The sequence below is a fragment of the Acipenser ruthenus genome, chromosome 48 (assembly GCF_902713425.1).
Source record: "Acipenser ruthenus chromosome 48, fAciRut3.2 maternal haplotype, whole genome shotgun sequence".
In the NCBI taxonomy this organism is placed as follows: domain Eukaryota; kingdom Metazoa; phylum Chordata; class Actinopteri; order Acipenseriformes; family Acipenseridae; genus Acipenser; species Acipenser ruthenus.
The window spans coordinates 2,001,577-2,027,617 of NC_081236.1; the positions used below are offsets into that span (position 1 = coordinate 2,001,577).

The 26,041-nt window shown below is 41.3% G+C and overlaps 1 protein-coding gene across 1 annotated transcript in view; it reads left to right on the forward strand.

The window, feature by feature from the left end:
* Positions 1-26,041, forward strand: part of LOC117404621 (fibroblast growth factor 11) — a 56,775-nt gene that overhangs the window by 21,208 nt on the left and 9,526 nt on the right. The window contains exons 2-3 of the mRNA XM_059014691.1: positions 15,119-15,229; positions 21,486-21,589. Of these exons, the coding sequence (XP_058870674.1) occupies positions 15,119-15,229; positions 21,486-21,589 (215 nt within the window). The remainder of the gene's footprint in view (positions 1-15,118; positions 15,230-21,485; positions 21,590-26,041) is intronic.

The window sequence follows — 26,041 nt, forward strand, 5'->3', positions numbered from 1 at the left end:
ATTGCTGTGCTAATAACAGTTTACCATACACATTAGTTACATTTAACTCTAATTCAGCTGTTAAATGTAGATTTAAATTAAGGCTTTGCAGATACTCAAAATTTCTGAATAATTCTCTTTAATGATTTTTGTGCTAGCAGGTATTAAATGAACCCTAACAAGCCTACTAATGAATGTGTTCATTTCACAACATCAAAAGCTGCCTTTCCTTCACTTTGCGATTGAGTCTCAGTCAATGGCAATTAACTTCCTTGCTGAGCGATTTAAAAACTGATTGGAAGCAAATCCTGATGCTGACATTTTTACTGGCGCACTGTAAACTGACACTGAAAATACACAAAACCAGCAAATGCAACGGATTCATCACATGACCTTTCCTTAGACCAAACTTAAGAGCTGCCGCTGTGCAGACTGGGAAATGTAGTTCATTGTCAAGTTTAATTAGAGGTTTTATCTTGTCCAGGACTACAATCCCAGAATTCACTGCAGAGATGATCCATTCTAAGGAAACAAGCAAAGTGAATTCAAAATTATTTGATATCAAAAGGATAAAAGGAAGCACACCCATAGTTTAAACATATTGTCTTTTATATAAACCATGAGGACGTTTACAAACATGGGTGCTCTTCCGGTTCTTAACAGCTGATTGATCTCAAAACTTTGTCAAGTCGGGTCTTGAAGGATCCCAGTGATTCTGCATCAACAACATGGCTAGGTAACCCATTCCACCCCCTCACCACTCTCTGTGTGAATCTATCTCCACTTAATATCCAACTGCGTCCTCAGCTCCTAGTTTCCGTGCTGTGCTTAAAATGTTGTTTCAGGTTACCTATGTTAAGTCCTTTTAGGATTTTAAAGACTTCGATCATGTCCCTCTAATTCTTCTTTGTTCCCGGCCAAATCGATTCAGTTTTTTTCAGCCTCTTTTCACAGCTCAGTCCTTTAATTCCTGGGATTAGTCTGGTTCTTCGCTGGTCTCTCTCCAGGACCACAATGTCCTTTTGGTAATGTGGTGACCAGCATTGAACTCAGTACTGTAAGTGTGGTCTCAACCTCATCATAACCTACTTTGATGTATACAATAAATTGTTCTATAAACTTTTATATAATGCTATGTTTATTTCGTAAACAACCCACTTGCTCCCTTTTTGTAACAGGGGACTCTGTTTCTCAAATCGTATTCATCTCCTCTCTGACGTTAGCAAATGCTAATTGGAGAATACTTTACGAGAGGCTAAATCTGTGGCAGTTCTTTTGATATGCTTACTTTGAATTAGTTCCTTTTCTCCAGGCTTCAGAAGCGAGAAAAAACAAATGAGATTAATTAAAGATTCTTGATGCGTGAGATTGAAATTACAGTCCATAGAGGGCAAAATGAATAGACTACAGAATGGAATGTTAGGGGACGTCAACAAACTCTCAACATGCTTGTCTCACGAAGTCCCTTAAAAGGCATGAAGCTTCCAATGTCATTCCACGTTTTTTTTTCTGGAATCTGTTTCTTTAATTAAACCATAGACCCCGAAGAAGAGGATTTGAGTGCAGGTTTGTCTATTTGTGTAAGTTTTAGTATTTAAGGTCCTAAAATGTATTGGCAATGTTGTTGTAATTAAACATATCTAGTAACCTTCAGGTGTGAATGCTGACTGTGCTGTTTGTCCAGTAACTTGTTCTATATTTATTCAAGCATTCAAAATCCTAAAAGGTTTTGACAATGTCGACCCAGGGGACTTCTTTTTGACCTGAAAAGGAAACAAGGACCAGGGGTCACAAATGGAGATTAGATAAAGTGGCATTCAGAACAGAAAATAGGAGGCACTTTTTTACACAGAGAATTGTGAGGGTCTGGAACCAACTCCCCAGTAATGTTGTTGAAGCTGACACCCTGGGATCCTTCAAGAAGCTGCTTGATGAGATTCTGGGATCAATAAGCTACCAACAACCAAACGAGCAAGATGGGCTGAATGGCCTCCTCTCGTTTGTAAACTTTTTTTATGTTCTTCTTATGTTCTTATGTATTCAGAGAGAAGAGAGCACCGTTTCTGTGTTCTTATTATGATATGCTAAAATAAAGTTGCTGTAAGTAATCAGCCTGCATCCAGGTGTTTGATTTCTACGGAGACCAGTATTGATATTGTGATTACTGTATTTCCGTTGACAGCAAACACTAGTCTCATTTTTTTTTTACTTTATTTGCTGTACTACATTCAAATCCATAGACTGAGTGTATAGGACAGTGAGGAAGCAGAGACAACATTCAGAGGGCGTGTGCTAGAACAGAGATTTTCTTTCATCAAGCAGAAAAAAGGTCAAATAGATAAAGGCATACTGTATTTGCATACTGTCCGGCGGATTGATTTGGAGCAGAGATTAAAGTAGTGGTTAGGGCTCTGAACTCTTGACCGGAGGGTCGTGGGTTCAATCCCAGGTGGGGGGGGACACTGCTGCTGTACCCTTGAGCAAGGTACTTTACCTAGATTGCTCCAGTAAAAACCCAACTGTATAAATGGGGAACTGTATGTAAAAATAATGTGATATCTTGTAACAATTGTAAGTCTGCTAAGAAATATAATAATAATAATAATAATAATAATAATAATAATAATAATAATAATAATAATAATAATAATAATAACATGCAAGGTTCTTTACCAGAGATTAGAGACCACTCAGGTTAAAGGAAATTTCTGATCCATTTTCTAATACTGAATCTGCCTTTATCTGGCTTAATGACTACAAACACCATGAAACAGTGAGAGAACTGTTAAAAAATGCTATCCATTCATTTTCTCACCTACATATAACTTCAAGTATTGGCTTACAGTTTATGTTCATGTTTTTTCATCACATGATTGAAACATATTTTTAGTTTGATCACATCAAGGTTCATAGTTACTTGCCATTGCAAGAGGCTTCCAGTTCATTCAAGGGCTTTTTGCATCACCAATGAGACTAAAGGTAAGAGAGCGAGACTAATTTGATTATGACTCTCCCCTTCTATCCCTGTGTAGGATTCCCTCCTGACTATTTTGTTGTGACGGGCTGGTTGAGTTCAGTGCTGCTGCTAATGAGATGCAATGAGTCTCATGTTTTCATTACAGTGAAGCTCACACAGGTGTCAAAGACTAATTAGCAAATTACTCTCAACCTTTAGCCTCACATGGACGATGCAAGAAGTCCATGTGTGGAACTAACTAGACTAGAGGCATCTCTTCATGGTCTTTAGTAGATATTGCTGTGAATCTTGATGAGATCAAACTGTTGAAAATAAGTTTCAATGTTGTGATGAAGAAAACAAAACAAGAATTCGAAATCACAGATGAGAGAATAATTTCATTCTGTGTGCTGATTTAGTAAATATGACCAGTGATTATATATTTTGTTGAAGTGCACCAGAAATAGCAAGAAACAGATGAGAGCATTTTAATCCGAAAAGGGATTAAAAATCAAAATGCTCTTTAGGCCTTTATGGTCATGTACCAAATTAATTTTAGCATTCCTGCCTCTTAAAACTGCCCTGGATGAATTGAAACATTGTGCTGTACAGCACGGTAACCCCTTAGTGCTCGGGACTGCGTTATCATCTTCAAAGCAGCCATCGCATCAGATACAAGTGCAGGATTGGGGGGCAAAGCTTAACCTTCACAAACGTTTCCCACAGTGAAAGCACAGCAAAGTGTAATAAAGCACAGTGAAAGAATAGTAAAGCATTGAGAAGCATTGTAAAGAAGAGAGAGGTATGGTAACGTTTATTAAAAAAAACATGCAGGTAGGCATATGAAGGATATGCATGACAAATCTTATTATTATTATTTATTTCTTAGCAGACGCCCTTATCCAGGGCGACTTACAATTGTTACAAGATATCACATTATTTTTACATACAATTACCCATTTATACAGATGGGTTTTTACTGGAGTAATCTAGGTAAAGTACCTTGCTCAAAGGTACAGCAGCAGTGTCCCCCACCTGGGATTGAACCCACGACCCTCCGGTCAAGCGTCCAGAGCCCTAACTACTACTCCACAGTGAAAATGTGTTGTCCTAACACATTTGCACATGACTGTATATGGAAAAATGTAAGTCTGACATACAGATGGACACATCTATGGACAGACCGACACCCCTTTTATATCCCCAGAATCTTATACTCTAATTAATGCTAAATAATACCAGTCATCAGAAATTGATAAGCGATCCTCCAGATATATGGAAAAATGTAAAGTGTGACACACATGCGCACAGCTGCCTCTACTATAGCCCAGTAATATGTCTGCAACATATCTACATCGGGATAGTTACACTTTCAAGTTCAAAGCAAATTGAATTAAACGTGTAGCCACTGAAATGTAAAAGAAAACCCTAAATAAATAAATAAATAATAATAAAAACAGGATTCTCCTGAGATGCAGTCAGAGTTCAGTTTGCTTTATTTAATGTCTCAGTGTTTAGAAAATATCCCGACTCATCAATATGCTAAACCTCTCAAAGAAACCTGAATTTAGCAAACACATACCATGCTGGGTAGCTGGTCAATTTGACTTCTAATATCCTTTCACAAGTTCTAATTAAAGTGATTGAAGCTTACAAAATATTTCCATAAATCTCATTTGTGCATTTCCATTTATTATATTCCTCTGACATGTCTAGTTTTAAAAAGATGCTACTTTTTATTTTTTGTTGTAATTCTCTGTGTTGAAAGGTGTGAATGCTTTTCTTTTCTACAGTGCTGCATGCATTGATCACCGCTGCACTGCCAATACATCATTGCAGTAACCTTCCTGCAGAGAGGAGAAGGGTAGTTAATGACTGAGCAGGGTTCAAGTCAGTGCCAGTCACCATCACTCTGAACGAGTTCATTTGGATACAAGACATGCATACCTAACACATCTTAAAGATAATCTATACAATGCGATTAGCATTTCCACAGAGCACCACTGCGCTCGCTCCGGTCCCTCGCTGGGCGTCATTCTGCAGCAACAGCAGGTTTCATGCTCTGAGGGAGGGAGTGGGAGAAGTCAAGCCAGACTATCTTAAAGTGATTCAAAGTAATTCTATGCATCTTAACTGTTGTGCTCTTCCATCGTTATGAAGCGTGTCATTTTGAAAGATGTTACAGCAATGTATTTGTTCCTTTTAACCATGAAAGCTGGCGCTTGGGTATAAGAAAGTTCTCAGTATGCTTGCCTTCCAGGGAATCTTGCACTTCCTGAAAGCAAGCCACTCAATAAGGGAAGCAGCTGGGTGGATAATGACAGGATTGAAGCAATTAAAGGGGTTCGTTTCACCCTACAGGTGACGAAGGACGTGCACCACTAGAGAAATCTTTAACCATGTTTTAAAATGAAATACCTGAACATTGCATTTCCTTTTGTCATACAGAGCTCTCCTGTTTTGAAAGAAACACTTGCTCTGATAAACCTGCAATTTTATTTCTGGTACTACACTTGTAGAATGGAGCTGTCATATGCAAGACATGTTAACCCAGTTTGTGGAGGTGACCTCGGCATAAGTAGAGTTGCAATGGTAATTTAGTCTTAAAATGATTGGAGAGATAAAGCCTGTGCAGAAATGAATGGGAAAAGGAAAGTATTGTACAGAAACAAACTATAGTCACGTTTGCTCTGAGCCGACTAGAGTATAAATACCAGGCATAGAGACAACAGACAGAGAAGCTCCCAGTACCTTCAGGATCACCGTGGACCATCGGTGGATCAGTTTGAGGGCTCTCTCCTGCATTAAAACATGGATGCAAAGTAGGGAAATTGATCTTAAATTGATTGCACAAGCAGGTCTACATAGGATTCAATACTGATGGAAATGATAAGAATGTTATAATAGACAAGTTCTGCAACTATCAATCAATCAATCAATCAATCAATCAATCAATATTTATTTTATATAGCGCCTTTCGTAGTGGACCACCGTCACAAAGCGTTTTACAAGATAGTGAGGAAAAATGCATAACACATTAAATACAGTGAAATACAGGGCATAGTACATTAAATACAAACAGTAAAAAACAATGCAAATACATTAAATACAGGTATAATACAATAAATACAAGGATAGGATGTGAATTCTAGATATTGTGGATGCGTGTGTCATACAGAATCATATGAATAAGATGGGGTGAAAAACCTGAAATAGCAATTTAGACAACTGCTAACAGATATCAGCTAATAACAGATAATCCTCCCCCTATGGTAGTTCCACTGAAGATGAAACAACTTCCCCAGTGAATATTTCATTTTTGGATGCCACTTGTAGACACAATTCCCAGCTTAAAGACCCTTGTGCTTTAGTGAGTTTCTGTTAGTATATCTACATGTACTATTCTGAGTTTTCTAGATGGAATCATATTCCACGATCCTCTATGGAGGGCATATAATGGATGTGGTCGTGCGTACGTAGGTCACACTTCATACAATTTTCCATATATATGAAGAACCGCTTATCCACTTGTCATGAAACTTTGTGTTATTTTTTGTTTCTTAGCAGACGCCCTTATCCAGGGCAACTTACAATTGTTACAAGATATGACATCATTTTTACATACAATTAGATTATTTTTTACATACAATTACCCATTTATACAGTTGGGTTTTTACTGGAGCAATCTAGGTAAAGTACCTTGCTCAAGAGTACAGCAGCAGTGTCCCCCCACCTGGGATTGAACCCACGACCCTCTGGTCAAGAGTCCAGAGCCCTAACCACTACTCCACACTGCTGCCCTTAGCATAAGTTATTTAAAGTATTCTGATATATGGAGGTGTCGATCATCCATTGGTCTGTATGTCACATATTTGCATAGATGTGTAGAATCACTTATCAAATTGCTAATTCCTATCCGGTACTATTCTGTGCTGTTGAATATACCTCACAGTCATCAACTCTTTCATCATATTGATCACTCTGATTGAATTTACACATGTGGCAGATGGATGTTACTGGCTTGCTTTGTTTGCTTTGTTTAAGGGTGGGAAGCTGGAACTTCAATCCTAGCCTCTTTACCTAGAAGAATAATGCAGCCCTGGCTCCCTCTCTGGCCCCTTTCCAAAAACCTCCGGCATTGTCCGAAGGATCATTAGCATGATTAACATCTGTAAGAACTCACATTAAAATATTTCTCCGTCAATGGTTCCCTGGAGAGGCATTGCTTTCCTTGGCTTTGTGTTTCAATAGCAGGAGCTGGCATCATTCAATGAGCCATCTCTCTCTCCAAACCCTCTCTCCCTTCTGCTCCAAATCATTAGCTCCTGTTTGAAAAGGAAAGTGACTGGGCTCATCATTTATGCTTTTCTAACTGTGCTGTAAAGATCGACCTTGCTGTTAGACTGCTGGCACTAAATAAGACTGGTATTTCACTGCTCTAACAGCGTCTTTGATAGAATGAAATATAGGCTTGGCAAGTACACTCAAAATTCTAAAAAAAACTACTCATCTGATAGAAACAGGTGACATGTTTCAGAGGCTTCATCGGTGTTATTGAAACCAGAGGAAACTGAGTCAAGCAGACAAGCATTGGGGCTCTAGTGCCTTCATCAGTCTTATTGAAACTAGAAAAAACTGAGTCAAGAAGACAAGTGTTTCAGCTAGTGTCTTCGTCAATTCAGGAGAATGAAAGGTCAATTGGTGGTCTCTGATCAAGCCAATCGCCTCTTTACACCCAGGAGCTCCACAGCAGATGTGAGCTACCGCCCCCTGGAGGTCAAAGGCCAGCCCTGCAGGTGTCTGCTTCAACTCTCCGGGCGCCTGGCCAGCAGTGATGAGGCTTTGGTTTTGCCTTCTCAACAAAGCACACCATGCGGCCGTGCCTTTACCAGGGGAGACCCTCGGGGACCCCTGCGCTCCCCTGACTGTGCGACTCCCCCTCCACACCATGCGGCCATGCCTTTACCAGGGGAGACCCTCGGGGACCCCTGCGCTCCCCTGACTGTGTGACTCCCCCTCCACACCATGCGGCCATGCCTTTACCAGGGGAGACCCTCGGGGACCCCTGCGCTCCCCTGACTGTGCGACTCCCCCTCCACACCATGCGGCCATGCCTTTACCAAGGGAGACTCTTTTAAATTATGAAAACGGTGGATAAAACAAACATCACATCCCCCTGAAGTAAAAGCATGGTAAAGCATGGGTAAGTCCTGAAAAGCAGAGGCATGGTAAATGTATCGTATAACCATGGGAAAAGCATGGAAAAACTGCAAAATTACTGTGCAAATTTACAGAGATAAACTTTTATAAGGGTCCTATCAATGAAGAATGGCTGGGGGATATTTGTACTTCATTTTAGCTGTAAAAATGCTATAGTACCATCCTCAAAAATTACTTTTTTAGAATCTGCTGTGGTACAGGGGGCTTTGCTGTTGAATGCAATCAGATGACTAGCTAAATGTGCAGATATCCAAGCTAAGAAATCTCAATCACTGCATGTCATCAGCTTAGGTGCTTAAAAAAGACTCATAAACTGAGTTGCAACACCTGGTGTATAATTAGCAGGTTTCATGGTGTTCCAATGAAGAACCCCAGGCAAATACTAAAAGGTGAGTGATTTATGAGCCCATGGACAATAAGCATTGAAAAGAAAAGCTTTACTTTTCTCTTCACTTTTTCTGAAAATGAAAGATTGTGAAACTGTCCCTTGTCCTTTAAAATATGGTCTGGGTTTTAGCTGTAATACATTACAGGGGGAGACCCACAGTCTAAAACAGGCTGAGACTTCCCTGGCCTGATTTCTCCAGTCAGCCATGAAATTGCCAGCAGGAGAGAAGCTCTTTGCTTTGTGTGCCATTTCCAATCCCCATCTCTTTAAACGGACACTTCCAACCTCTTTACTGTACATTTGTCAAGCTGCCAGTGTGTAGACTGCTCAAAATATTTGAGAAAAAGCCCAGAGAAGTAAAGCTATACGTTTCAATGTTTATTTTTCATGGGCTCCTTGGAACATCATGAAACCTGCTAATTATACAGCAGCTTTTGCCACTCTCAGTTTATGATGAGTCTTTTTTAAGAACCTGAGCTGACAACATTCATCATTCTTCATTGATAGTACCCATAATGTTTATCACGATAAATTTGCACAGTACTTTTGCAGTTTTTCCATGCTTTTCCTGTGGTAATACTATTCGTTTATTATTATTATTTGTTTATTTAGCAGACACCTTTATCCAAGGCGACTTACAGGGACTAGGAACTACGCATCAGCTGCAAAGTCACTTACAATTACGTCTCACCTGAAAGACAGAGCACAAGGAGGTTAAGGGACTTGCTCAGGGTCACACAATGAGTCAGTGGCTGAGGTGGGATTTGAACCGGGGACCTCCTGGTTACAAGCCCTTTTCTTTAACCACTGGACCACACAGCCTCCTATGTCATTTACCATGTCTCTCTGTGCTTTACAGAACTTGGGCAGGTGTGTGGAGCAGTGGTTAGGGCTCTGGAATTAAATGAGCAGCCCCATTTCAAAAAGAATGGGCAGCAGTGTGGAGCAGTGGTTAGGGCTCTGGACTCTTGACCAGAGGGTCATGGGTTCAATCCCCAGTGGGGGACACTGTTGCTGTACCCTTGAGCAAGGTACTTTACCTAGATTGCTCCAGTGAAAACCCAACTGTATAAATAGGGAATTGTATGTAAAAATAATGTGATATCATGTAACAATTGTAAGTTGCCCTGGATAAGGGCATCTGCTAATAAAATAAATAATAACTTACCTATGCTTTACCATGCTTTTGTGCTTTATTAGACTGCGATGCGTCTACTATGGGTAACTTTTACAAGGGTAAGTGGATGGTGCCAGGGCTTTTTTAAGACATGCCTATTAAGGTATTAAGCCAACGCTGTGCCAAATTAATGGGATGCTGCTTTTTTTATAAGGCTTCCTTTCAGCTTAGTGGAATGAATGTGAGCCTGTGGCAAAGTGGTTTGCAGTGCACAAGTGTAGAGGTGATGCAGTGCTCAGGAATGATTGAAAACAACACATTTCACGGTTAAACAGCTCTTTATTTGCAGGTAAATAATAATAAATGACTCTACACACCAATGTGTATCGCTCAGTTAAACCACTGGGTTCAATCCCGAAATAATAATAATTATTATTATTATTATTATTTATTTCTTAGCAGACGCCCTTATCCAGGGCGACTTACAATCGTAAGCAAATACATTTCAAGTGTTACAATACAAGTAATACAATAATGCAGTAATAATAACACAACACAGCCTCGATCACTTATCCAAACAGCGAGTGCTCTTTGTGCAGGTGGTGCTATACAAAAATTGTGAAACAGTGGTGCAGTGTAGTCCGGGTTCGGTACTGGCCTTTAGTGACAGCTCCCAGCTAGTGTTAGCCATCTAACAATGACAAACAATGACAGTTAGAACAACGAAATAAACATAACACCAAACACAGGTCCGTCTGTAACCATAACAAAGGAACAGATCTCTCGGCCACATCCCCTGATATACCCTCAGTCACGCCCCATTCGGTAGAGAGTGCAATCACGTATCCTCCAATCCTTGACTGACACATCGCCTACCGCATTGAGGCGATGACTTCTGGTATTGTGGCTCCTCCCCCTTCCTGGATGGCTGGCTTCCAACTGACCCTGGAATGAACTGCCAAACCATCCAGTCCGGGGCACTTTGTTCCTGTTACACAGCGCCCTCACAGGTCGGGAGGGAGATTGTTGAGTCATTCGCTCTCTGTCACAGAGCCAGAGAGAGAAAGTTTTTAGCTGCTTTCTGTATCAAAACAATAACTCTATTTTTCAGTGGAGTGGGGTGTAGAGTGTTATTCTACAGGATGTAAAATGACATAACTCATAATGCCATGCTGTTAAAACAAGCTCACTAACTCACAACTGTAACGATCCAGCACTTCTTTCAGTTAATACAGATTGCAGTGTCACTGGAACAGAGTTAGCAGGTACTCTTTACTGAGTGAGACAAGGCCATTAGCCCATCATCATCATCATCCATCATCATCATCGTCATCATTGATATTGATTGATATTCACTCTACTGAGTGATACAAGGCCATTAGCCCATCAGTCCAGTCCATCATCATCATCCAGGCAGTGATCAGTCCAGGAGCTGACTGATCTCAAAACTTTAGATCCCAGTGATTCAGCATCAACAGCTTGGCTAGGTAACCCATTCCATACCCCCACGGCTCTCTATGTGCAGACACGTCTCCTAAGTCCACGGAATTGGTCCTGGTTTCTGTGCTGTACTTAAATTATTGGTTAGGGTTAACTATCTACTCAACAAAGAGACTGGCATTATTGTTCATTTCAAAATGGGTCTGCTCATTAAATTCCACCTTTTATAAAAGTTTAGCACTTTGCCATTTTCCCATGCTATTCCCATGGCTATACTGAAGCAATGGGATCTGAAGAAGAGGGCTTGACTGTCTGTCTCATGCCTAGAGATGTCCAAGCCAATGGCGAAGCCATTTAACACAATGAGAAGAGCCTCTTATGAGGATTGTTCTGTTTGTTTGTTTTTCGTGATTTTCTGCAGCACTAGTTTTTGTTACTAATGAACACAAATGTGTTCCTCAATATTCCATGAGTAATGCGGTTTGCTCAGAATTCCATCTGTGGTCTGGTAGCCTTCGGGCTTCAGTATCCCAGCGGTGGATGATGTCACATCCTGGGTATTTCCAGTAGCCTAAATAATAATTCAATATTAAAAAAAATCTTCTACTTACATGGAGGAGGCTGTGTGGTCCAGTGGTTAAAGAAAAGGGCTTGTAACTAGTAGGTCCCCAGTTCAAATCCCACCTCAGCCACTGACTCATTGTGTGACCCTAAGTAAATCACTTAACCTCCTTGTGCTCCGTCTTTCGGGTGAGCCATAGTTGTAAGTGACTGTGCAGCTGATGCATAGTTCACACACCCTAGTCTCTGTAAGTCTCCTTGGATAAAGGCGTCTGCTAAATAAACTAATAATGGAGCTGCTCTTCAGTTTAGGTACCTCTACACAAAAGCTAACACGTTTTATGAACTATTTGTAAAATATGTAAAGAATAAAAGGACTGGTAGCTTTTTATTTTTTAGGATTTGAGTGCAGGTTTGTGTATTTGTGTAAGTTTTGGTATTTAAGTTAGGTCCTAAAATGTATGAGCAAAATAAAAACAAAAAAAAAGTTTTAGTAATTTAAAATATCTAGTAGGCTACATGTGCTAGTGCTGGTTGTTTGTTCAGTAGCTTGTTCTCAGTGTGTTCATAAAGTCTATTCAAAGCATCCTGGCTTTGTTAGAGAAGAGAGAGTGGTGTGCAGGGGGGAGTCACACAGTCAGGGGAGTGCAGGGGTCCCCGAGGGTCTCCCCTGGTAAAGGCACGGCCGCGTGGTGTGCAGGGTGAGTCACACAGTCAGGGGAGTGCAGGGGTCCCCGAGGGTCTCCCCTGGTAAAGGCACGGCCGCGTGGTGTGCAGGGTGAGTCACACAGTCAGGGGAGTGCAGGGGTCCCCGAGGGTCTCCCCTGGTAAAGGCACGGCCGCGTGGTGTGCAGGGGGAGTCACACAGTCAGGGGAGTGCAATTTTAGTATCATAGTATATTAAAGTGACTGATTTGCAGTATGTGGAATAACTTCTTGTGTTCTCAAGATATTTGATGCTGGTGTGACATACAGGCTGTTCAGATAGACACCTCCATAGATCCCCACCATCTGATTCTCCCAAATACTTCTCCCAAGTAATGTTAATACCAAGTTCCATGACAATCGGAAACGCGGTTCGCCAGGTATATGCAAAAGTGTGACATACAGATGGGCATGTTTCATCATAATTGGAGAAGCATTTTTCGACATAAGGCAGGAGACTGGATGTTAAAGCATGGAGAGCACACTTGCTGGGGCTGCTGTGTAATGAAGTGCTCCTCTCAGTGGCTCCATTACCAATTCCCTCTCTGTGCTAATCAAGTGCTGTTCTTCTCAATTAGGCCCTCCAGTACTTATAAATCAGACAGAGGATCCTCTCTCCTTCTCTCCCTTCACTTTCTCCCTCTCTCTCTTCGCTCTCTCCCACCCCCTCTCTCCCTTCGCTCTCTCCCTCTTATCTCTCCCACCCCCTCTCTCCCTCGCTCCCATCGCTCTCTCCCACCCCCTCTCCCATCGCTCTCTCCCACCCCCTCTCTCCCATCGCTCTCTCCCACCCCCTCTCCCATCGCTCTCTCCCACCCCCTCTCTCCCTCGCTCCCATCGCTCTCTCCCACCCCCTCTCCCATCGCTCTCTCCCACCCCCTCTCTCCCTCTCTCCCATCGCTCTCTCCCACCCCCTCTCTCCCTTCGCTCTGTCTTCCTCCCCCTCTTACTTTCTTTCCCCATCCTTACTTTCCTCTCCATGTCTCCCTTTTTACACCCTTCTCTCTGCCCTCTCTCTCTCCCACTATCCTGTCCTTCTCCTCTTCTTTCCACTTTCTCTCTCCCATGTTTCCCCCTTTTCTCCCTCATTTAAATGTGCTTTATTTTGCTCTTATCTGCTCCCTATTTTACTGCATTTGATCCTGTACTTCAGAATACTGTAATCTGCCAAGTGTTTAACCTGTAGTACTTTGTATTTAATCACATCCTGATGTAACTATCACTATTTAATCATATTCTGATGTAACTATCACTATTATCTGCTGTATTATTGAATTGTGGTTTGTCACACTTGTACTTTGCTTGAACAAAAGTTATTGTATTTCTTGCTCTTATTGTATTACTTGTATTGTAACACTTGAAATGTATTTGCTTACAATTGTAAGTCACCCTGGATAAGGGCGTCTGCTAAGAAATAAATAATAATAATAATAATAATAATAATAATAATAATAATAATAATAATAATAATAATAATAATAATAATCATTTATTCAGTTTTGTTTAATATTTCTTTATTCTTCTTACCCCCCTCTGGAATATATCTGCAGGTTATTTAGCATACGTTTCTGAGAGTATCAGAGGAACGTGGGGGTGTCGGTCTGTCAGCACACCCTTCCGTCTGTATCTCACACTTGCATATATCTGGATAATCGCTTCTCAAACATTCATTTTTATTCAATACAGTTCTGTACTTACTGTTGATATATGCCATGGCCACAAACCTTTTCATCACACAGATGCTGACAGCTCTAATTGTGAGTGTACAGCCGTGGCGATGGAGGTGGATGTTACTGACAGACGTGTTTGAATTATTTTAGAGAGGGGGACAGGAGGTCAAGTTCTAGCTTAAGAATGGTTTGGATTATAGGTGCTAGGTTAGCAGTAGGGTATAGAGGATAGGTTATAAGGAATAGGGTGGGTTTAGGTTATAAGGAATAGGGTGAGCTGAATATGTTGTCTTGTCTTTGAGTTTATATTATATAAGGTAGGACATATGTAAGGGCAGCAGTGTGGAGTAGTGGTTAGGGCTCTGGACTCTTGATCAGAGGGTTGTGGGTTCAATCCCAGGTGGGGGACGCTGCTGTTGTACCCTTGAGTAAGGTACTTTACCTAGATTGCTCCAGTAAAAACCCAACTGTATAAATGGGTAATTATATGTAAAAATAATGTGATATCTCTATAATGTGATATCTTGTAACAATTGTAAGTCACCCTGGATAAGGGCGTCTGCTAAGAAATAAATAATAATTTGGGGGTTTTATTTTATTTGATATTTCCTGGGAATTTATCAATGTTTATAACATTAAAATAAAAAATGGGGGAAAATCTATGAAAATAATTAATTTCCCAGTTTTCCAGGTAAATATCAAGGTATATACTCAGGGTTGGAAAAGCAGCACCCCTGCTTCTGCTCTTTGTGAATGTGACTGTGTAACGCAGGTGAAGTTAACCTGTACCAGTGCTGCAGTGTGTTAAACAGACAGCCCCATGTTACACGAAAACTAGCTTTTAATTTTTTTATAAATATATCAATCGAATGTAAAGTTGAGGGCACGGGTGTAGGGGTCAGGGTGCAGGATGTATAGGTGGTATATGTTTGATAGGAGGTATGGCTAGTCCTGATCAGTGTCTTGTCTTGTGTTTCAGGTTAGGGTGTAGGGTGTAGGGGTCAGGGTGCAGGATGTATAGGTGGTATAGGTTTGATAGGAGGTATGGCTAGTCCTGATCAGTGTCTTGTCTTGTGTTTCAGAGCCCCAGCTGAAGGGCATCGTCTCCAGGCTGCACTGTCAGCCCGGCTTCTATCTGCAGATGAATCTGGACGGTTCGATGGACGGGACCCGTGATGAGGGCAGCTCCTCCTGTGAGTGCACCTGGCTCTCTCCTCTATCCTCTATCCTCCCCTCTCTCCTCTATCCTCCCTCTCTCTCTCCTCTGTCCTCCCTCTCTCTCTCTCCTCTCTCCTCTCTCTCTTCTCTCTCTCCTCCATCCACCTCTTTCTCTCATCTATCCTCTCTCTCTCCTCCATCCTCTTCACCTTCTCCTATATCCTCCCCTTTCTCTTTCCTCTATTCTCCTTTTCCCATCATTCAATCATTCCTCCTCTCTCCCATATCCCCTCATCTCTCTCCCCTCTTTCTTCCCCTCTCCCTCTTCTCCCTCCTTCATGTGCTTCATTTAGGATGTGTCAGAGCAGTCAGGTTGACAGATAGATAGATAGATAGATCAAACAATCCTATCTATCTATCTATCTATCTATCTATCTAGCTATCTATGTATCTATCCTTCCCTTCTCTGACACCTTTTTCTAGCGAGATGATCTGAAAAGCGGGTCCGTGTGACGTACGGTTTGTGCTGCTAAAGCGCTTTCTGATTTTATAAATTAGCCTTAGTCCTTTTTTTGGCTTGTATTAGAGACGCAAATTAGGTTAACCGTGTAATGTGATGTGTGATACAGTCGGTTAATTGGGACATCACATCGTTTAATTGGGATACAGTATTTTCAAATGACGAACGGAGATCGCTTTTCAGAGCAAGACAGGTCGCGTGGCACAGTGCAGCGAGTGCGTGATTACACTGTGACTTGTGTAAATTACGTAAACCACGCTGAGCTCTTGAAGAAGGAGGCGTCTCCTGTGGTTTCTCAGGCTGCTGTTGCAGAGAACGATGCCGTGTCAACATCGCAGGTGCGAATCATTTTGTTTAGGAATACAAAAAAAAACCATCGACTCCTATTTTAAATGATGCTTTTAACATGTAATCATAATGAGATATGATTTCATTCTTTTTCTGTTTGTTAAAAATCAAGAAAGGGTGGCTAAGGTCATCTCCACTGCCTCTCGTTTAATTGGGACAGCCGCTTATTCGGGATATTTTTCCTTCTCCTAAGGCGTCCTAATACAGGTTTATTTATTATTTAGCAGACGTCTTTATCCAAGGCGACAGAGACTAGGGTGTGTGAACTATGCATCAGCTGCAGAGTCACTTACAATTACGTCTCACCCGAAAGACGGAGCACAAGGAGGTTAAGTGACTTGCTCAGGGTCACACAATGAGTCACTGGCTGAGGTGGGATTTGAACCGGGGACCTCTTAGTTACAAACCCTTTTCTTTAACCACTGGACCACACAGCCTCCATCAGAGTGGTTGTGCTATGCATTTACCACCATTACCATGTCCTGTTTTTAATATCCTTTACCATACCCCTCTGTGCTTTAAGCCTCTTACACCTTGTGGAGTCTGTGCCATGTCAATGCTAGGATTAGGGCAAGCTGTCACCTGACCTGATATTAGGTAGAGGTCCTAATAAAGTGGCCAGGCTGCTTATTCGGTTTTCATTTGATGAGATCTAGGCGACTCGTCCTCGTTTCTCAAAGCAGCTGCTTTACTCCCAGCCGTTGACAGGTCTGATAGATTGAACGTTGATTGACAGGTACAGCAGCTGGCAGCTTTTCATTCCCCGAGAGTCAGCCATCATTGCACCTCACAGACGTGACAGGCAGCTAGGAGATTATAGGCCAGTCAAGGACGCTTACCATACAAACAACACCTGCTGCAGTAGTCACACAGGAGTTTCCATTGTGCCTTCACAAACTGCATTACAATACATTAAAAAATAGATCATACAGCCAGTGTCATATAAATAGAATAATATAAGGGTCAGAATATATTACCACACAGTAATATGTCTTGAGTTGGTTGAGTTAGAACATAAGAACATAAGAACATAAGAACATAAGGAAGTTTACAAACGAGAGGAGGCCATTCAGCCCATCTTGCTCATTTGGTTGTTAGTAGCTTATTGATCCCAGAATCTCATCAAGCAGCTTCTCGAAGGATCCCAGGGTGTCAGCTTCAACAACATTACTGGGGAGTTGGTTCCAGACCCTCACAATTCTCTGTGTGAAAAAGTGCCTCCTATTTTCTGTTCTGAATGCTCCATTATCTAATCTCCATTTGTGACCCCTGGTCCTTTTTTCTTTTTTCAGGTCGAAAAAGTCCCCTGGGTCGACATTGTCAAAACCTTTTAGGATTTTGAATGCTTTAATCAGATCGCCGTGTAGTCTTCTTTGTTCAAGACTGAATAGATTCAATTCTTTTAGCCTGTCTGCATACGACATGCCTTTTAAACCTGGGATAATTCTGGTCGCTCTTCTTTGCACTCTTTCTAGAGCAGCAATATCCTTTTTGTAACGAGGTGACCAGAACTGAACACAATATACTAGGTGAGGTCTTACTAATGCATTGTAAAGTTTTAACATTACTTCCCTTGATTTAAATTCAACACTTCTCACAATATGTCCAAGCATCTTGTTGGCCTTTTTTATAGCTTCTCCACATTGTCTAGATGAAGACATTTCTGAGTCAACATAAACTCCTAGGTCTTTTTTCATAGATTCCTTCTTCAATTATTGATTTTTTTAATTTGTTGATTGACAGTGAGACTACTAAACGAAAAAAAAAACCCTGAACAACATTTAAATTAAAATTACATTTAGTACGACCAGTAGAAAGGTTGTTATACAGATTTTTTGCTTTAGTATCTCACAGATCTCACAGTCAAAACACCTTAACACAGACGTATTGCATTATGACGGGCTAGCTGAGTTAATTACTGCTAAACAATGTACAATATATCTTTTTTACACAGGGAAGCTGGCACAGGTGTTGAAGGTGAGTCCAATAATCAAATTAGTCTCAACATTTAGTCTCACACTGATGACGCAAAATGCCCTCGAGTGGAACATCTTGAAATTGTCTTTAGTAGATATTGCTGGAATTAAAAACAAGAACAGGAAATCCAATACCACGAATGATGGGTGAGAGAATGATTTAATTGTGCACACCCTATTTATTCTACCGCTGAGTTGGAGAAACACATGCCTTACCCAATTCGCCAGTTTTCTTAGTGCAAAGAAATCCCAGTTTCCATCATTTCCGCAGGCATCGTTCCCAATAATTGGTTTACAAGCAGTGTTGTGAGTTTGTGTGAGCCAGAAGGACATGAGCACAACACAATTAAAGCGAAAGCATTGCTCTGGCAGGGGGCCCATCGCTGGACCCCTGCCAGCAGTATCCCACAGTGCGGGGAGTGCTTACCCAGTTAGTAGCTCATTTTACCAAGGCTGTGCTGTTCTATTGATCGCTGTGCACAATGCTTATATATTTACACTGGCTGCTGACAGGAGGATGACAGCTTAGAACAGACAGATGTCTGGGTTCTGTCTTCGAGAGAATCAGGGTGTAAGAGACAGAGGAGTTAGCCCAGATTCGATATCTGCAAAGGGGTTTGAATTTGAGTGGGGTTGACTAGAAGACTAGCTCTACCTCCGCTACGCTCCCCTGCCTCCAGAGCCCGCTCCTTCTCCACCCTCGCCCCGCAGTGGTGGAATGACCTTCCTACAGATGTCAGGACTGCCTAGTCCCGGACCACCTTCCGGCAGCTCCTCAAGACTCACCTCTTCAGACAGCACCTGTAAAAACTCCTCTTTTCCCTCTAAACACTTTATCACTCTACATTAAATGCGCTTTACTTGCTCTTATCTGCTCCCTATTTTACTGCATTTAATCCTGTACTTTAGGGTACTGTAATCTGTCAAGTGTCATTTAATCTGTAGTATTTTGTATTTAATTATATGCTGATGTAACTATCACTGACACTGTTATCTGCTCTGTTATTGAATCGTATTTTGTCATACTTGTACTTGCTAGAACCAAAGTCATTGTATTTATCTTGCTATTAATTGTATTAATACTTAATTTTACCTTTGCTATAACCTGTGTTGTCCAGATTGCAGCAATATATGGTTTTGATATTTTTATTCACACATTAAAGGTAAATCGACTCGAGAATGGCTTTTTTAAGTTTTATTCAGGAATGTTCGCCAGGAGAAACAGATTTTTTCTCTTCTGCACGTCACAGTGTATCCAGATCATGCTCCCTCTGGCAGCAATGCTGGTGACTGAAATGAGAGCCGTACTGTATTGTGGGAAGAGAAAACCAGTTAAACTCACAGTGAGATCAATTGCTTTATTGATCAGCCATGAATTAGATGCAGGTATTGAAGATCAAGGGTCTATAATATGGTGATTTTGCCTGCAAGAGATGACCAGAAATGAAATGCTTATTTTTTTAATTCACATATCTTAGATGAATAAAATATGGAATTACTTTTTTTCAACTTTTACTAATTTGCCAAGAGACTTTTTTTCTTCTAAACATCACAGTGTGTCCAGTTCATGCTCCCTGCAGGAATAATGCTAGTGATTGAAAGAGAACAGAAAGTTTGTCTGCACGTATGGAGGAGCGAGACTTTTTGACTGGACTTTGTGGGAGAGAGTGGTTTTAACCGCTATTAAAACCAGCCCTGGTGTCCTGCCTTTTCAGCACCGCAGCTGGAAACCCAGCACACAGTCGCTACATTGTTGTCAGAAGTGGAGGCGAGGCAGGTACCCCGGCACGCACTTGGGAGCTGGCAGGGGAGAGTGTAGAAATGCAAAACTAGACTTGTCCAAATAATTGCCATATGCAAAACTAGATTGGCACAGCATCGATTTTGAAGCGTTGGATGGAACTAGACTCACCTGGGCTAGTCCCGAAGTGTTGGATGAAACTAGACTCACCCGGGCTAGCCCAGAAATTCAGTGAAAACTGTTGAAAAAATGGGTTTGGCCCAGTCATCTTTTTCAAGTTCTGGGCCAATCTAGATTCGCCTGATTGGACGCGGGCGAGTGCCAAAAATAAGTGGTAACTTCGGGATTCGCCCAGAAGCCCCTGGCAAAACTAGATTGTCCTTGGCAAAACTAGACTCGCCAGACCTTTCGCCCTTAACATACACACACACACACACACACACACACACACATATATATATGTGAAAGACCCATCAAGATCATCTCGTTTACAAGGGTGTCCTGTAGGGATCTTTAGAGGTAGTGAGGACCATTCATACATTTCATCACATATTGCATTACTTATCCAACAATACAGCACCCATTCACAGAACAATTACATTGCACCAAGCTGCGGTTTGAACTAACTTTAACAAGCGTGACAAAGAAGCAGAACTTTGAACACAGCTCTGGGTTCCTAACCCTGTCTTTGGTGGATACAGAGGTTCCATCATGAATCATTCAAGTTCTTGCTCTTTTTAGAGAGGTCATTTCACAGAGGGTTGATATATCTGAGACAACAGATTGTGGTCTTAATACTGAATAGAAGGGATGACTGAAAATGACGTTACATTGATGTCAACAGGAGCAAATTGGGACTGTCAAAAAGTGGCCTTAATTATAAGTGGCAGCTGACCTTAAAGAGGTTCTACTGTATTGCAATTTATTCTTTTCTGTTCCTTTAGGCATCGCTGTGTTAATGCAAGTTATACATTCCTGGTCTTTTATTTGTTACATATACAAATAATTACATAGATCAATACACATGGCCCTTGTGGGTGTCCCCGACTGCCAGCCATCTCCCCTGGTAAAGGCACGGCCACGTGGTGTGCAGGGTGAGTCATACAGTCAGGAGAGCGCAGGGGTCCCTGAGGGTCTCCCCTGGTAAAGGCATAGCCGCATGGTGTGCAGGGCGAGTCATAGAGTCAGGGGAGTGCAGGGGTCCCCGAGGGTCTCCCCTGGTAAAGGCACGGTCGCGTGGTGTGCATGGGGAGTCACACAGTCAGGGGACCGCAGGGGTCCCAGAGAGTATCCTCTGGTAAAGGCACGGCCGTGTGGTGAGCGGACCCTACTGACCAGGAACCTGGTGAGCTCAAGCAGACACCTGCAGGGCTGGCCTTCGTCCTTCAGGGCCTGACAGCTTGCTGAAATGCACTGTGGAGCTCCTGGGTGTAAAGAGGCAATTGGTTTGGGGATCGGAGGACACACATTGACGTTCAGTTCTCAAGCTGATGCGGGGGAATAGCAGTGGTGAAGGAACGGAATTGGACGTTCTAAATTAGGGAGAAAATCAGGGCTAGAATAATTGGTCACTCTAAATGATAAAAATAAATAAGTAACTAAATAAATAAATGGTCTTCGGAGTGTAGACAAATCTGACACGAATTGTGGTTGAGGTAGTCGGCTACACTACAATATTCGTCTCTTCTTTCTCCTGTGTGTTTCAGCTCTGTTTAACCTCATTCCTGTCGGGTTGCGCATTGTGGCTATCCAAGGCACCAAGACTGGACTCTACATCGGCATGAACAGTGAAGGCTACCTCTACACCTCAGTAAGTGCTCAGTCAAAAGCATTGATCATTGGAAAATAAGAGGAGGAACAAGGAAAATTTAAGATAGCTGATTACAGGCTATTGGGTCTGATATTTGCCTAATGGGTGATGCAAAGTCAGGGCATGCCAGCGATGATGGAACCAGTTAGATAAATATCATATTCAATTTAACATCTTTTACACAGAAAACATGAACAGCAAAGTTAGTCATCATCACACATGCCTTTCCAATGGAAGTTAAATCAAACAGTCATATTCACAGCTGTACAAGGAACAAACTACAGCAAGTCAACATTACTAAGACATTAAAAAAAGAAAGAAAATATAAACAGGAATACATTTTCTGTAATTTTCAGAATTTATTATGTGTGCTTAAAACAGGAAGGCAATTTGATTGAAAGAAGCCAGGCACTGAATTGCAAGGCTTGGACTATGCATTGATACATTGATGCATCACATACACGCACACACACATGCACATGCATACGCACACACACACACACACACACACACACATTCCCCTGCTAGGAAGACATGTACAGGTTGGCTACAGCCTATTGGCTATACCCTAAGCCTTTTGTATGCAATTCCACCATAATAATTTGTTACAAAAATGCTACCAGCAATGCTACCAGTTTATCTTCTCCAGCAATACGTACAATAGGGCAGTATCTGGCATGGAGTGTGGTCATTGCATGCCCTTACTGGATATAATTACACAGGGCTGCCTTAGCAAAGATGCTGTCTTTATTAAGAAAAGCTCATTTCAATGGAGTCTTTTTTCTACGCCCTGGCAGCATCAAGGCAAATATTTTAAAGTAAATCAGAGAAATTGTGTATTTAACTGATTTAATTATTTGTTTATTTCAAAACTGAAATTGTAAGCCTATAAGCCAGGGGTGGGGAACCCATGTTCCTGGAGGGCCGGCGTCCCTCCTGGTTTTTGTTCCAACTGTGCTCTAAATTACTTAATTAGACCAATAATTGGTTAATAGTTGGTCCAATTAAATAATTTAGGGCACAGCTGGAACAAAAACCAGGGGAGACACCGGCCCTCCAGGAACAAGGATTTCCCACCCCTGCTATAAGCTATGTTAAGATTTTACTTGGAAGATGATAATATCACTGGTAAATCGATATCTCTTCATGCTCTCATGGCTATAAAGACACTTTGATTCTAGCCTAGGTTACATATGACAGGCACCTAGAACTGAACAGCAGCTCCTGAACTCAGATGAAAGCACCTAAACACAGTATTGAGTAAATGAAATAAGATCTGCTTAGAATGATTGCAAACACCCTAAAAATGTAAGGGGGTAAGAATATACTTTAAAGAGTTCTGCTCCTTCTAAATACTTAAATAGAAACTTTAATGGAAAATCCCATTTCCTGCATGTGCTGTGTTAATATGGTGGGATTGAAGACAGCTGGGATTGAATCTCATGCACAGTCCCTGAATATGAAACATGGCGTTGGTGTAGCTCACTGGTGAAAGCTGATGGACTGGGAGCTCATTGCAAATCCAGGAAACTAAAAGATCAAATTGGTATGGCCTGAAACAGGGCTGTGCCGATACTTGTAATTCCCTTTAAGAAGTTTTAGGTTGTTTGATATTCATTAAATAGAATAAAACATATTAACTACTCAACACAAAACAATGCAGTCTCTCGGTTGCCCTTGTTAACATAATGTTGCTTGTTTCCTTAGAAATGCATCATCTCTGCATGGAATTGTGGGATTGTAGTCCTGGGCAAGATGTAAAAAAATCACTCAGCTAGGAAGTTAATTGTCATTGATTGGGACTCAATTGCAAGAGGTGAGGGAAAGGCAGATTTTCTTGTTGTGAAATGAACACATTCATTAATAGGCTTGTTTAGGGTTAGTTTAATACTCGCTGATAAAAAATTCTTAAAGGGAATTACTTGGAAACCAACCAGCAATAATTCCATACATCCTACCTGTCTATTATTGTTTTAAAACATGATATCTGGAAATACAAATGAAATGCTTTTTGATCGTAAAGCAGTACTACGCTTCAATTGTTTTGATAACTACAATAACTGCAACACTCTGCCCCCTAGTGGATGTCAAAAATACATCAGTAAGAAATACCTCATAGAACATCCATTGGGGGCAAAGGTTACATACTGGTGAACTTAAAAAGAAGTTTGAGAGCTCTATTTCTCTATGACGGAAATAGAAAATTATGTAAAGTTATTCTAAACAGGAAAAAGAATACATTAGTTAAGACAACTGAGATATTTTAGATCCGTACGTCTTTAAAGAGTGGTTTGAGCCATTGCAGGATTTCTGTTTATTGAGCTACCCTTTGCAGAGCAGTTTGAGAGACTGAAAGAGCTGCAGTTGGAGGCTGATCCAGCAGGAACTCCCTCAGATAGATTGATTACCCTGGGAACAGGTTACCTGCCAGTGCTCCTCGAACAACTTTTTTTTTTTTTTTTAGAAATAATTTTGTTCTTTTCTGACCCACTTAGCATCTGCTTGGAAAAGCCCTGTGGCAACGTGGAGAGCTGGGGGAATAAAATAAAAAAACCATGAGAGGGAGTGAGGAAGCATGTCTGGAAAAGTGAGACAGAATCAGGGCACAAGCTTAGTCATCCAAACAGGCGTTCACAGAGGTCAGCTTAGAGGCAAGGCCAAGGGGTCCTTAAAAACTCTGAATCAATCAATCAATATTTATTTTATATAGCGCCTTTCATAGTGGACCAAGATAGTGAGGAACAATGCATAATACATTAAATACAGTGAAATACAGGACCTAGTACATTAAATACAAACAGTAAAAAACAATGCAAATACATTAAATACAGGTATAATACAATAAATACAAGGCTAGGATGTGAATGTGTGTGTCATGCAGAATCATACGAATAAGATGGAGTAAAAAACCTGAAATAGAAATTTAGACACAGCTAATAACAAATACCAGGTTTAGAGAGCATTAAAAGCAAGGGGGAGTTGATTTGAAGCTTTGAGCTGGTCTGGAGAATCGGAATACCACTAGTGATAAAACTTGGTAAAATGGCCAGGAAAATAGTTCCAGCCACTGCCCGGGACGAAGATTTTAGACCAGGACAAAAATTATGATTTTCCCAAATGCTTCAGGACACTGGGTAAGCCTTTCTGCACCTGGGACAGTCCCAGCCAAACTGGGACGTTTGGTAGCTTTATCTTAATCCCACGTATCTGATTGTAATTAAACATTTCTTATTCTATACTACTCTGTGTATAGTGTTGATGGTATACCGATAGCCCTAATTCTGAATTTACCGAAGTTGTGTATTTCTGTCGTACTTCTTTTTGTTACAAGTCAGAGGCAGTGAAAAGGTTAAGCAGATCCGCTACTTTGTCTTATGACTTTGTGTTTAATGCAGAACCCTTTCACAGTGGTTGATGGTGCGCTCAGAGCGCTGTGCAATTTGGCTCCTGTCCTGCAGTCCAATCTCTGTGTGCTCTACCTGTGTCTTGTGCAGTCCCAGGCCTGCATTGATGAATGGCTTTAATGCTTGTGCTCCCCCACAATGGCTCAGAGACATTGTTTGAATCTGCTGCTGACTGCTGATTAAGATAAAACGCACCAGCAGTCTCGCACAACACAGATACAAGCAAGATTCTTTACAAAAACATTATATTACACAAAACAGGGCTCACTGAGGCTTTGAACAGCAGCTTGGTATCAATCTGAAATACCAGGTTTTCTTAGATTGCAGCTCACAAAATAATTCCATAAATCTTCTTGTACACTTCTGTTTGTTATGTAGCTCTGAAATGTGCAGTTTTGAAAGAAACACATTACAGTAAACTTTTTTTTTAAAAACAGTACATAGGGTACTACACAAGGTTAAATGGATCTCTGTTTGCAAGCCATGCTTTCACTTAGTGTTGCACTTCCTTGGTCACCCGGAAATTGTCCCCACCCCTTCACTGGCTTCTTTCCTGTCATTAACCTATCAGCTGCTTCTCTTAGATTGGCATGCTTTCAGCCAATAAAATGACCCAGAAGACACTGCTGAGAATAAACTGGGAATTCCCGTAAACCTAAAGTAGAACCGGATACTGTGTTTTATTAAAATGTAGAATGCAGAACAGAGCAACAGAACGTTGTGACGGGCTGGTTGAGTTCATTGCTGCTGCCAATGAGATGCAATGAGTCTCATGTTTTTTTTCATTACAGAGAAGCTCACACAGGGGTAGAAGGTGAGATTAATAATTGAATCGGTCTGAACCTTCAGTCTCACATTGATGCTGCAAAAAACCCTTGTGTGGAACTAACTAGAAGCATCCTGGGTGGCAGCTCTTGCTGTGAACCAGGCTTCAAACATGTTAAAGGGGATACTTGGGAAGCCTGGGTATCTGCTCAGCTCTAGCAGGAAGTGTCTCACTCCTCGTTGTATCGAGGCAGGCTGGAGTGGTTTCCGTTCTCTCTAAAGC